This window comes from Hirundo rustica, chromosome 2, assembly GCF_015227805.2.
Source record: "Hirundo rustica isolate bHirRus1 chromosome 2, bHirRus1.pri.v3, whole genome shotgun sequence".
Classification (NCBI taxonomy): Eukaryota; Metazoa; Chordata; class Aves; order Passeriformes; family Hirundinidae; genus Hirundo; species Hirundo rustica.
In genome coordinates, this window is record NC_053451.1 from 98760738 (window position 1) to 98775088 (window position 14351).

A 14351-nucleotide genomic window follows, 5' to 3' on the forward strand; every position below is an offset into this window, starting at 1 on the left:
ATATCTTTGCAGAGATATACTCCTGCTGAAAAAGGTTCAAGCCTTTATACTGGTTTACTTCTCCTAGAAGGCAAATGAAGACATACACCATATCTCTCTGTCTCACACCGTCTCTTGCACAGTGTCACAAGTTACAGGAAATGACATCAAGGCATTGAGCACAAACCTAATTCCAGAGTACGCAATGATTCACACACTGACGTGGCTTTGTGAGTATTGACAGTGTGAAAAGTTAGATCCAGCTCTGCACATGAAAACTACCAGCCCTGGTAGATGGGAGAGCTTCTGGTTAATCTCTCATCACTGCTGGTGTTACCTTCAGACAACATGCATATGGCCTCATCAGTCTGCTGGCTGTCAGGTGTCAAGATCTTCTTGGAGTCATGGATGTTGGTTTGGTAGTTCACTGGTGCAGGATAGGTGTTTTCCCCCACTGTTGATGAGGACATAGATTCCCACGGTATTTCTCTTTTTCGCCACTTCAGGTCCACTCTCCATCCTGTCCAGCCATAGAAAGCTAATGTGAAGAGAAAGCCCTGCATGGGATTAAGAACACCCTAGGAAAAAGAATTGCAACAGGAGTTACAACAGCAAAGAAGGCTTCATCTCAGCTCTAGCAAAATGATTTGTCTGTACTAAAAACCTCACTTTCACTGAATGATTGCTGACTTTAAAATATGCTATTTGCATGCAAATAAAAATGTAGCCATCACAGACACAAACAAATACGAGAAAAATACCATCATCTGTTCTCCAAAATGCTGAGGCTGTAACAGTAAGCATGAAATAATTTTCTAGCATGAAGTTTAGCCAGTCAATTCCTTGGTGTGTTTTTAACTTTCCCCACAAGCTCTGGAATTTTTTATTCACAAAAGCACATATATTTTTCATTACAAGCCAAGTCAGGTATATGAGAGGAGACACTAGCATAGACAGTCAAGCTTTTAAAAATATCAGGAACTGATCTGTCTGGAATTGTTTTAGATTCTTGAGCCAGTGAAAATCAAAGTGGGATGGAAAAATGGGGAGAGGCACTGAAAAAGAAAATCCCTAGTGATTGACAAAAAAATTGTTTCTGTTCCCAGTGCCATGACAGGCCTAACAAATGAATGTCTTTTGATGCTTCTATTTTTCTCACAGGAAATTAAAGAAATTATTTTTGCAGCCAATTTCAAACATAGGTCAGTCACCAGACTTGACCTCTTGCTCTCCAGGTGAACAGGAGCAAGGTCCCTGTCACATGAATAAGTTCACCCCTTGTCAGAGAAGGAGGAAAAGGAGGTTGTATCACATCAGTTGCATTGTTTAATCTGTGAGTACCAAACTGCTCAAATGCTTAATTACACAAATCATGCTCAGGCCTTACACCTATTTAACAACTCCAGAATAAGCTCTCTAGGAAAATGAACCTGCACTGTCACCTCTGAAAAATCTCGTCAAATATTTTAATAGGAGAAAAGAGGCTACAATAAGAGACCAGCATGTCACAGCTATTTTTTGTTGCCTTGTGTGAATGTTTTTTCACCTATTTGTTCCCAAATAATCATCCAAGTGTCACAACATAAGATGCAATAATTCTTTATAATAATAAAAATAAAACCACCCCAGTTGCAAGCAGAGAATTTCCATGAAATGCCTATTTAATTGGGAAACCTTCAGGAACTGTGAGCTAAAACTTGCAGCTTGCATTATAGCAGTTTAGCAAGGTTAGGCAAGAAATCACTGTAGTTATCTGTTCTGGCCCTTAAAATGGGTAGTGATCTCTCACAAAGAGAATGTATCCTCCAGTAAATGGGAGAAAAAGTTGGCCTCTAGGATATTTTTGTCAAAGATTACATATGAAAAGTACTGCTCATTCCTTTCTCTTACACACTGCTTTTCTTCCTTGATTTCCAGAGCACTTATATCCCTCAAAATCATAAACCCCACATTATATTGGTATTGTTCCAGCAGTCTTACACCAGAGATTTCTAAGACTAAGCAATGTCACAGCTGATGTACCATTATAATCCAGGTGATCAGTGCAGCACTTCTGATGTTTCTCAGGGGCATTTCATTGATATCTGGCTGCATTTCAAGATAGAACAAAAGGGTCTCGTTGATGACATTGGATGACCAGCTATGGGAGGAGCAAAGAAGAAAAGGACAGTTACATATGGAATATGCTTTACCTAATTATAGAAAATAAAATCACTCTAAGGACAGTAAGTTTTTTTTGATCATAGAGCTCTAGGATGATCAAGTCCAAGATGGTTGGAGTTCTTGTTAAATCTCAATCTGAAGAGACCAGGAGTTCTACGAGATCACGATCAAGGACTGGACACCTACCTACTCGCCCAGGCCTAGACAATATAAATCAATACTTAAAAAAAAAACAAAAACAAAAACAAAAACAAAACCAAAAACACTCTGATAATTTTAACTTGCTGCAGAACAGTAAACTGAAGAATAAAAATGAGATGACAAGGAAATGTGATCCATAATGGGAATATCATGCTTGCTGACTTCTTTTGCTCGTGCCTTAGAAGAGTTGTGCTCAGAGACAAGAAACACAAATATATGAACACGTTATTGTAAAAGGCTGCAGGTTTTCCAGCTGGAGTTAGAATTTCAGGCTTAGATTAAAGACTTCCAAATGTCCATTAAAAACACCAAAAAGCAACACAAAGATGAATTTTAAAACCTTGAAAATGTTAACAATTATTTTGAATAAATGTAGTATCTGGATGAGCAGGATGAGCATAGGATGAGGATAATCAAGCCTCATCCATTGAAAAAAACTGAGTATGTTCTACACTAAATAGAGATTATAGCAAATGGCTGTAAGTTCCTATGACTTCTAAACAGTGAGAGAAACATTTCTTTATAGCTGTACTACAGGTTCAGAAAAGAAACCATCAGCATTCATGTCACACTTTCTAAGTGATTTTATGTCTGTCCTTTGCACAGTTATATTTTTATCATAATGTAAAACCTCCTGCTCTCCCCTCCTAAATCTGTAGGCATTTCCTCTATCCTGTGTTGCCCCAACCTGCTGTCTTTGACTAAAGCATGCCATATTTGACTTCTGGGGTGGAAGGAAATCTTCCCTATGCTTCTGAGATGAGACTGCCTCAGTCTTTCCCTTCAGTAACCTTTGAGAAAGCTTTTTCACTCCAGAGCTTATGTTTTATTAGAGCAAAACCCTAAACCAGAGCTGTGATTTTATTTTTTTATTAGGAAAGCCCAGAATGAGACGGAATGGAAATGAACAAATGTCCCCACAATGGCCATGGGAAATTGGCCTTTCCTTTCATGCTTGTTCCCAGATAATCAAGCTGGCCACCATCCCTTAGGTTGCAATGCACTTCTGTGGTGCCTCTGGGCTTTTTCTTTCCACAGCCCTGGGAGCTTGGCTGAATCTCTGCTCCTTATTATTTCAGCAATTTCCAGGAAGCCATGCTGCAGGATCCTTCTCTGCTGTCCCTCACTCCCTCCTCTGCCGGCTACCCCACCCTCCACATTGGAAACTTCACTTCCAAGCCAAGTGGACTGTTATTCCCCCCAAAAAGACAATCATTTCCTTTCAGAGCACTCCAGTAGACAGCAGCCAAGAGAAGATAAAAGAGGCAGCCTTTCTCCTTGCTCAACCTTTTAAAGGAATGCAACGTGCATTAATCCACCTGTGTATAAAGAAGTTAAGTGAGATGTAGAGAGTGCTAAGTTTGGCCTTCTCATTTCACTACTCCAGAACCATTTCTTATTGTCCCACTCTTCTCCTCCCTCTCTCTTTTCTTTCCTATGTTAAAGTACTATTTTCATGGGGGAAGAGAGAATATTATAAAAAAAGGATTAAATAATAAGAAATTTCACACACAATCATATGGAGTTTTCTTTTCTGGCATTTCCTTATTTTCCAGTTAATATCTATGTTTTTTCCAGACACTTGAAAACTGCAGAGCACGGAGGTGGCTGCTTTGTATGATCATAGTCAGAACCATGAAGCCAGACTTAGAAGCATATTTTTGTAGGTCCTCAGTGATGTGTTGGGTGCCAAGAGGCTCTGAGAAATGTTGATTACAGAAAGCCATCCATCAGCCCAGAGCTGGGAGCCTGCTGCACCAGACAGCTTCAGTCAATGCCCAACCTACTGGGAATTTTTTGCTATTGTTTCTTGTTTCTTTTGCTTTTCTGTTGGTTAAACATTTTATCATTTCCTCACAGCCTTGTGATGTTACAGGAGTGATTCAGCTCCTTTGTGGGCTAGTTTAGAACTGTTTCTTCCTTAGATACCTTCCCTTCCAAGCACAAAGACAAACAAATGAAGCAACCCCTCAGTCTTTACTCCTGTCCCTGACTCTCTCCCTCTGGGAAAAAGGCACTTTAAAACAAAATAATGCACCTCTTACCAAATAACAAACACCAGCATAATTTTGAAGAAGCGCATCTGGATCTCTGTCCCTAGACGTCTTTCATTCTCTGTGTAAATCCCTTGTCTCCCTTTCAGTAAGGAGGCAACTGAAAATAGACAATTATGTTCATTAATATACGCACATCTTGTTAGTTAAGGCACAAAAATCCAGAAGATAGAAGCCTGAAAGGGGGAACAAAGGAATGGAAGGATTTGTCTCCAGCAGCTGTTCAGAAGCTGGAAGGACCATTTTCAAGGAATGCCACATACAGCTTAATATTAAAGGAAAAGAATTACACACAGCTGTGTGTGATTTCTAAAATGAAAGATATCCCATTAATTTAAAACTAATTTTAATCCCACTGAAGGTATGAAATAGTATGGTCAACATAATTCTATTTTATAACAAAAGGTAGCGTGTATCTTCTATATTTAATGTGTGATATAATTATATACTTATTATGTGATGTTTAAATAGAATCTTCTCTCCTATTATGCACACTGTTTTTCACTCTGTCATTGATAGATCATTAGCTACACCTCTAAAACTTGAAAATGGATTGTCAGCAAAAAAAATTATGCCACATGCTGTTCAGATATCACAAGGAATATATAAATGCAAAAACAAATATACAAAAAACAACCCTTTACGGGAACAACTTTTTAAAAGAACAACTGCTTCTTTGAAAATGAGTATGGCTGAGGGACAGAGGATGAATAGGATAAAGACAACTGAGAATTCTTGATTTTCTCCAGCTTTTTTATATAATCAGTGTGTCGATAAATTCAGGTACTGCAAACATCTAGCAATGATCATATCACATGCAAAGAATGCATTGAATCCAAGGCTCTTTTTCAGTCTCACTTCTTCCAAGCACTGGAAAATGAATTGAATTGGAACATCAAGGTCCCATCTGAGTTTTGTACAATTCCCATTTGTTTCATAATCCCAGAATCACAAGTGTGATCAAAATTCTGATCACAATTTATTACGTTTTTGGTCTAAGGCTGCCAAGATGTTAAATCAACTGATCTCACCAACTAGAAAAAGGTACAAACCAAAATTGAGGCTGGTACCAAAGCTACAGTAGAGTTAAGCATCCAGGGTACATTGCCTCAAAAACTTTAAATCAAGCAACATGGAAACGTGTTCGCCCATCTTCGGTTAGAGGTTGATAAGAGAATAGCCTGTGTGTCACCAGAGTGTGTCTCTAGGGCAAATTCCCCTAGAGACAAATTCAAAACGGTGTCTTCATTTCAACTGGGAACTGCTTCCCACACTTTGCTGCATCTTTATAAGTTAACAAGGAGCTGCCACACATCACTGAGTACAAAGCCATGACTTCCTACAGTATTAAGTTGCTAAACAACACAGACTGATTGATGCTGGGCATTAGGAACATACCTGCTGATACTGTCCTCCTAAACAGGATTGGGTTGGCCACAAGCACTAGCAGGAGTGGGGCATAGGTTGTGATGTAATGTGGGATTGCATGTTCCAAGCCATTTTCACAGCTGAGAAGAAATCATTACAAGATTATGCATTTATTTCCCCACAGCTCACTTTTCTGGCTATTCTATCCATGTCACCTTTAACTTTAAAAGAAAAGAAAAAAGGAATGAAGCAAACAGATGCAAAAATTTTAATTCGTAGACCTGCACCACCAGTTCACATGGGACATAAAGTTGATTTTAAACATGCACTATCTGTGGATTTTTCTCAAGTTGAAAGGAAAGCTAAAACCAGGAGAAGGGTGGCTTTCAGCAGAAGCTGTATCACAGCATGCCCAAGTGCCGGTACTGCCTGGCATTTTTCTTCGGGGTCCCATGAAGCCCAGGCAGGTATTTCGAGCTCAATCACTGACTCGGTGGGACAACCTTGGCAAAGATCAAAATGCCCAACTTTTGAATGTCTGTCTCTAAAGCTGACCAAAAGACATTCAAATGACCAGAGAGTGCCTGTTTCCAGAGCCTGCTTACCTGGAGAGGGAAGGGTAGTAAAGCAGAGCAATGCCCTCCACGCAGAGCATCACTGCGAGGCCCCACGTCATCATGTGGTACAGCACAATCGTACTGCAAGCACCAAACACGACAGGCACAGTTAAAGATGTCAAACCTTACACTCCCCACATTGCAAGGTAAAAATAGGACCCTCCCTGAAAAAGAGCTGTATAGACAGGAAATGGTGCAGAGCAACCCTGGCAGTGCATTAAACTGAGGAAAGCAGGTGGGTGGGGGCAGTCCTTCAGAAAAACCATGTGCCAAAGCAGTTATTTAGGCTTGCTCATGGAAATCCTGTCCTCTCCAGCCTGTAGGGTCGAGGGAACAAGACTTCTTCCCCACCCTTATTATTGAGAAAGAACCCCTGCATCTTTAATTTCTCCTGCAGAGAGCAACTAAGCAGATTAAAATTTAAGAACGGAGCTGAACAGTCAAATAAGCCATCTTTTCGTGATTTGAAGAAAATAATGTTTGACTTTCAGAACTGGATACTGCTCCCATCTTAGGGAGATTCAGATCTGTGTTTGTAGAAAGTCTTTTGGTGTTTACTCTGAGCGCAGAATCAAGCCCAAATACACATGATTTTTTTTGGTTAACAGGAATGGGGGAAGGAGGCAGGTCCCAGCTGTTTGACTAGAATTATGGTGCTTTACAAAATCAGGTTTATCCTCAACAGTCTGAAGTTAACTCAAAAAGTTTAATTTTGGTTACATCTGCAGTAGAACCATATCCTCAGAACCTGGCTGCTCTGTATCATCTGGGAACAGAATCATATACTTCCACTTTTATCAGTAGCAACTGAAGGTTATTTTGCTCTTCTAACAACCAACTTCCAACTTAGAAACAATTTTTTTTTTTCTTTTTTTTCTTTTTTTTTTTTTTTATGTCGGGCATTAAAGCATGGTGCTTTCCAAAGGGTGGAGGTTCCTCTGTCACAGGCGTTGCAGAAAAAATATGATAAATACATATTTTTCTTCTGAGGGATCTTTAAAGTGTGATCAAGAGGGCAATAAAGACCACACTCACTGAGAAATGGATAAAATAAAAAAATCAGGAAATAAAGGAGAAAAAAACAAAACAAAAAGCAAAACCAAAACCCAAAAACAAACAAACAAACAAACATACACACACAAAAAAACCCCCACAGGAATTAACTGTATGAACTTCATTATTTTCCCCCTCCAAACTTTCCATTTTCAGGATAACACTACTTTTTTTTTTCTTCAGGAATCCATTTCAGATGCAGGGTAGGGACGAAAATAGTCATCTTATTGCCTTAAAGTTTATAGCCCAGAATTTGCTCCATATTTTTCCAGAGGTTAAATGAATGCAGTTACATTTAAATTCAAGTCAGACATAAATCAGTATCTGGGCATTACCCTGGCAATTTAAGCACTTAGAACACCACTCATCCCTATCATTACCTGGTAACTATATGAGCATCAAATGGTTGTACAAGACTCGCTTATACTCTTAGGCAGATGCAAACAGAGACATACAGTGTTGGAGGGGAAAAAAACAACAAATTCAGAGCTTTAGCTCTGGTACCTCAGTCCAGCTGATCTTCTCACCACCAAGTAAGAATCAACAGCATAGCAGAACAACCACCAGAAGCCAGCGCTGTATAACAGCTGGATCCACATCTAGAGGGGAAAGAAGTGCCAAATGTCACAGCTGCTTCTCCAGTACCACTAGGGCAGGGAAGGGACTCAAACCTTTGGCCTGGTGATTTGTTCTTTAAATGTGTGTATTTTCCAGATGAGATTATGAAGTAAGAAATCTTCCTCAAAATCACAGGAACAGCATTGTTGTAGCCTATGGGTCAAGTTGTAGGTAAATTGAACAGCGTTTGCTTTCACAGCTTATTTTCTGATTTAAAAAACCTGTCATTTATCTCTCTGTTCCTAACCTGAACATTGTAAGTGAAGCCCAAAGAAATTTATAGTGAGGAAGTTTTAATTTTAGGTTAAAATTTCCATTGTTTCTCAGTAGCAGAGGCACAGAAATATAACTGAGGTCAGTCATAACCACAGTGTACCTATGCATTTGTGGGTTCTGCATGTGATGGGTGTTTTCTCCATGCACAAGATGGTTATCAAGGGAAAAAAAAAAACAACATTAATGAGAACATCACTCACCCTCTGGAAAAATATCCCTACTGAACTGACTGATTTCTTCAGTAAAAATCCAAAGGAAACAGGTTCAAGTCAAGCTAAATTCCACAGCATTCTTGAGTTGACCCTATGCATTTTTCCCATGAGCTTATATAAGAAAAGTGACCTTTCTTTGCCACTGTATATAAATTCCATATTTCTTCCCCACAGGAGCTGGCTGTTTGCAACAGTCTGGGAGTGTTTTAATATTCATGTTATCTTCCCTCCAAGCTGTCTTTCAGTCTTTATCTGAATATCCTTTATCACTGCTCCATGGTAGCATCATTTTACATCTGGAAATCAACATACTTGTTACTAAGCCAAACGTTGGTGAATAGAGATCTAGCACTCCTTCCTCCAAAAGGCAAATCAAGCTGGGAAATACTGCCTTGCACCACGAGTGTAGACCCTACCTCTAGTAATTTGTGGCATGAATTATTCAGTATTTAATTCAAACACCATGATATTTTCCTAGTGCACAGAAGAAGAAAATAAAACCCCTTCTAATGCACTTTACCCATAGCACTCAGCATGTAACTTCATCATCACATTTACATATTTCCTGCCGTTGAAAAATGCACAATTTACTACCCATACACACATATATACAAAAATAAACTGCAGTGTCTTTCCAGAAAATCCAACACAGACAAAACCGTCTCGAAAAAGAATATAAATCAGATGCACTTAAACCCTAAAGCTGCATATATCTTACTTTTTAGCAAAATGACACATCTTGCTGCAGTGCCTGAAAGGGTACCCCTCTGCAAACCATTCCAGGGAGATGTCGAAAAGTTTCACTATTTGGAGTTTATATAGGCTTGTGGTTAAGAAAAATAAAACAATAGTACTAAAAAAAAAAAAAAACCACCAGAATCGGAAACATTTTATTAACTCACAGAGAATATGTTAGGGGAAATGAGTGGAAGAAGGGTTATTTTTCATTCCAATATAGTTGAATCTAAATTTAAAATTACTCAAATTACAGCATTTTCCTGGAGCACAAGTAAGGGAAAATAAAAATTGTGGTAGACCGCTATGCTGCCCACCATCTAACCTGAAATTCAAATGAAAAACAAACTCTGCATACTGTCATGCTTAAAAAATACATTTTTAGGTTGTTATGGGCCAGAAAGTGAAACACAAGGAAGAACGGGTTTTGAGTAGGACATTCTTGCTGCAGGATACTGGGATTGTTGGTTCTTTCTCAAAGAAAAAAACATTTGCATCTGATAAGCAAAACTTCAAGATGTGTGATAGAATTGAGAATTGATAAATGTATACAATTTATATTTGTGTCCATGGCACAAAACTATCCTGTTTGAAACTGCTTTTTTATAGGCATAAAAAACACAGTGAGTTCAATTTGGCACATATTGTTTATTTTAAAACTACAGGAGCTGAATAATTTTCTTTACGTGCAACCTATCCCCTTCTACATTGTAAACTCTGAATTGCAAAGCTAATACTGCTATTGCTCATGCATTAATTCATTGGGGACCCCGCATTCCTATTGCATCTGGGTAAATTGACGATTTGTCTTACTTGCCATTCTCAATGGTTTGGTAAAAATTGTGACCTTTATTCTGGTACAGCAAGTTCAAATTATATTTCCCAGTATTTTGATTGTAAAATTTGGAAGCGGGAGTTTCTATCTGTACTTTTGGAATGCACTTACATTTTCTTATTCTTGCACTTTAATCCAGAAGATACGTAATTAGACTTGGCCAGATGCAGCCATTGAGATTCAGCCCAGAAATCTGAGCTGAAATCCCACATGGCAGGGACAGACCTTCTGCCAGCAGATTTGTGGCTTTGAGTATATTTATCCTGTTGTCCCTCTGTGTCTAAAACACACATTCCCAAGCCACAGAAGCTAATTTGAGTTGCCCAAGTTGCTGGTTTCAGGAGGTCCGTGGTGCCACCACACCGGCTGCAGTTTCTGCCAGGGATGGACAGATAACCTCGCGCTGCCAGCGCCCACTGGGGCATCCGCGGTGCCGTGCCAGCAGACACCCAGACAACGGCTCACAGCCCTTTTGGGGCTGCTCATTTCCGTCTGGTTCCGGGTGCCTGACGATGGTGCGCTGCCCTGGCCCGGCGCTCCTGCGGGGAGCGGAGGCGGCCGAGCCCGCGGGTGAGGGCCCTGCGCGGCCCTGCGCCCCTGCGCACCCAACAGCGCCGGCACCGGCCTGCCCGGACCCGGGCCCGGCACGGAGGCAGGAATGCGCTTGCAGGGGTGTGGCAGAGCCGAAACCATCATATCCAGGCTCTGACTCACAGCCACGCTTCCTTTTGGACACAGCGGTTTTCTTTCAGATTCCCCCTGTGGAGGGGCTCTTCGTTGGGAGCAGGAGAAAGGGGGGACGGTCTCTGTACCTACCGCGCTCCCCACACAGAAAGTGGAAGGCCACACGTCAGTCCCGTTGACCACAGAAATGTTAGCTATGAAGCCCGGGAAGCCCAGCCACACACTTGATCTGAAGATCATACCTAAAGAAAAAGAAATGTATTAATGCTTTGAATCTAACGGTGTGATTTGAGTCACATGCTTTTTCCCTGGCCACATATTTCACATCGCAGCCCAGATTTTGTGCGTCTACAGGAAGGGGACGGCTGCAGAGGAGCACAGCAGGGACAACTGTGCTATTTAAATGTCAGTGTAATCATTCAGGGAAAGTAGCCCCGAGAGTCGGAAGCTGCTGGGATTTAAAACGTTGCATAGGTTAGAATCTCACTTACTTAGAGATGCTGTCACACGCTTCCCTAACATAAACTGGATAGCCTTTAACAGATTGACAAAAAACACGAAATAACTATTTGCCAGCATATATTCATACACTGATATTTGCTTCTCTGTAAAATCCCCCATTGCAGAAAACGTTATTTTTCACTTTTCTCTGCCTTCATTTTACAACAGCCTTTTCCTCTGTCACAGGACTGAGCAAAGCAGAACTTCTGAATTAGATAACAACAATGTCCTTTTTAAAAATGAACTTAGAGCTTGTTAGTGACGTTTTCTGGGTTTGCTTGAAATAAAACACCAGCAGGAAACAGAACAAAATGACCAGGTTTCCCACCATGAATGAACTGTTTTCCACCCACCAAAGTGAGTTTAACAAAAAAACAATGGATAACTAGTTTGAGTTTGCCAGTGAAAGAGGAAGGGAGAAAAATAACTTTATCTATTGTTGGCTTCATCTGACTGAAAGGACCTTTTCCAGGTGCATGCACATATGTATTTTCCATATCCCTTCCTTTACTTCCTTTATAATCTTTGGTTTAGTATTGGTACTTGTTAGGTACTCTGAGAGAACCTGGCTGGATGTGAAAGGGGAGAAGACCTGAAACACACAGACACACAGATACACAGACACACACACAGCCCCCAGCAGTGAGACGAAACAGCACTACTTCTGTTACCTACTGTGAGGGGGGAACATGCTACTGTAGAAACACACTTGTCCTGTATTTTCATAGCACATGTCATATTTATATATGACATGATAATTTATACTCGATTTGACAGTAAATGACTGATGGGAAAAATTACCAAATGACTGATGGGACAGCTCAGGACATACTAGTTTCATTTTGACTCATGCATTCTGTTTTATTCTCCCCTGGTTAATTCCTCCAGACTATCAGCCAGGGTCTAGGCACCAGGTTGTCCTTGATAAGGTAGCTTTACTCACATTTCAAAAGTCTGTGTCCAGCATGATCTGTGTGCAGCTGCAAGTCAAACTCATTTTCTGTCAATGTGGTGTGCCCAGAGAAGCACTGGCACATGAGTGAGAGGCACACTTGGTCCAAAAGGATTTGAGACATAAAGGACAGCGGTTTTCAAATGCAGTCCTATGGACTGGCTAAATGTTTGATGTCAGATTTAGTTTCCAGTGTGCTGACTCACCTCCACTTTCATGGCTTACTCTGAGAACCAGTTGCCATTCTAGATTTTCATTTGTTTTAAAGTAGAGATTTGGGTGTAGGTTCATCAAGATCTTTCATTTTCACAGTATAACTATTAAACAAGAACTTTGTCTCCAAAGACCCATAATTTCCTGATCTCAGTCCAAATCTTCCTGTGAACACAAACAGCACGCTTCCCTCAGAAATCTCTGCTGTCCTCTCACCAGCTTCATTTGTCTGCGATACCTCAGAGCAGAAAGAACCTGTTACAGCAAAGGCACTTACCTAAGCTTCCAAGGATGTCACAAATGGAGATAAGGAGAAGGATGGTGGAGGAGGAGGAGGCTTTGGGCATCTTCCGTGGGCTCTGTCCCTTCTTTGGCAGGAGCTGCAGGATGGTCAGCAGCAGGCTGATGGAAGCACTGCCAATGCAGACTCCACAGAAGACTTTGGGCTGGAAGTCCATCACCAGCTGTGTAGCTGCATCCCGGTTTGGGCAGCAGTAGGTTTCTAACCTTGGAGAAGCCATGAAACGTTTGACTGGTGGAAGGGCCCCACGAGCAGAAGAAAATGCTGTTGCTTCACCAAGGCAGCATTCACTTTTTCTTCACCCTCCCCATTAGTCCTCGGTGGTGAGAATCACGCGATTGATGGATCATGTGCTGCTGCTGCTGCTGGAAGTAAATCCCCTAGAGCTGCCTTTCTCAGCCTCTCCTAGCAAGGAGATCAGATCCAAACAAGAAAACACAGTGTAATCTGAAACATGCCCCATGCTTGCTCAGAGCCATTGGCAACAGTTCACTCACATATTTCTGCTTGCACAGTATGTGATACAGGAAGACTTAAACTCGTCAGAGCATTGAAGATGGTTTAAAATAAATAAGGATGCAGATACCAAAGTAGAAGCATTACATTTTAATTATGTTTCTCTTTAGCCTCATCCCACACAGCACCCTTTAATTACCACAAATTAATTGAAAAGGTGAGTCCAGACACAAGCAGTTCCAGTCTTTACAGGGAGGAGCAGGGATATAAATCCACACCCTAACCCAAATCTCAGTTTTAGTGATCCAACCCACCCATCTCTGTAAATAAAATTAGAAACATGATACCCTATCACTGTAGAAAGGTATTATGTTTGGGAAGAAAATATTAACCTGATCCTCATCAAAACTAAACTTTGTGCTTGCAGTTTAAGTTTTTGTGCTTCAACTGCAAGCACAAAAAAAAAAATCCTCTCTTTAGTCAGTACTGTCTGCATTGGATCAGCTTGACAGGGAAAATTCCAGGACTTGGGATTTCTCAACAACTTATTTCCCTGTCTCGCTTTGGGTTGTGTTTGGGTTTTTTTGTTTTGGTTTGGTTTGTTTTCGTTTGTTTGGGGGTGTTTTTTTGGTGTTTGTTTGGGGTTTTTTCGGGGGGTTGTTTTTTTTTGTTGTTGGTGGTGGTGGTTGTTTTTTGTTTGTTTTTGGGTTTGGTGGTTTTTTTTGTTTTGTGTTTCTGTGTTTGTTTTGTTTTGTCTGGGGGTTTTTTTCTGTTTTTTTTTTGTTTGTTTGTTTGTTTTGTTTTTTTGGTTTTTTTTTTTTTTTGGTAAGGATTTAATATGAAAACCTGCAATATTTGCTTTTGCTTTATGATCTAGACAATACATTTTAAGACAGGGGTCCTGCTATATACAGCAGCAAATAAATACAATCATTAAACCAAAAAGTAATACTTCCCTTTAAACTAAGTCTCAAACTCCCTGTATCAGTCCTCACCCTTCCAGAAAATTTGTTTATAGGGGCACATTCAGGAAATGCAAGAGGGAACATTGCCAAAAGACACAAAGTCATCAGCATGCTAAATATGGATTTTATGCATCCTGGATTTTATAATTAGTCCCCATAAGAAAAAAT

General features: G+C 40.4%; 1 protein-coding gene across 1 annotated transcript; it reads right to left on the reverse strand.

The window, feature by feature from the left end:
* On the reverse strand, positions 1-12982 carry GPR143 (G protein-coupled receptor 143). Its single transcript, XM_040056271.2, has 8 exons — positions 12739-12982; positions 10928-11037; positions 7940-8034; positions 6371-6463; positions 5796-5905; positions 4389-4497; positions 2002-2119; positions 1-557 (listed from the first exon to the last, which is right to left on the reverse strand). The coding sequence occupies exons 1-8, from the start codon at positions 12980-12982 to the stop codon at positions 258-260; spliced, it is 1179 nt and encodes a 392-aa protein (XP_039912205.1). The 3' UTR covers positions 1-257.
* Positions 12983-14351: the final 1369 nt, after the last annotated feature.

Bases quoted from the DNA above. Each gene is read 5' to 3' on its own strand.
- GPR143 (XM_040056271.2), bottom strand. From the start codon at position 12,982: ATGGCTTCTCCAAGGTTAGAAACCTACTGCTGCCCAAACCGGGATGCA. The intron at 11,038-12,738 runs GTAAGTGCCTTT...CTTTTTCTTTAG, and splicing joins TGACATCCTTGGAAGCTTAG to GTATGATCTTCAGATCAAGT. The intron at 2,120-4,388 runs GTAAGAGGTGCA...CTCCTCCCATAG, and splicing joins ATGCTGGTGTTTGTTATTTG to CTGGTCATCCAATGTCATCA.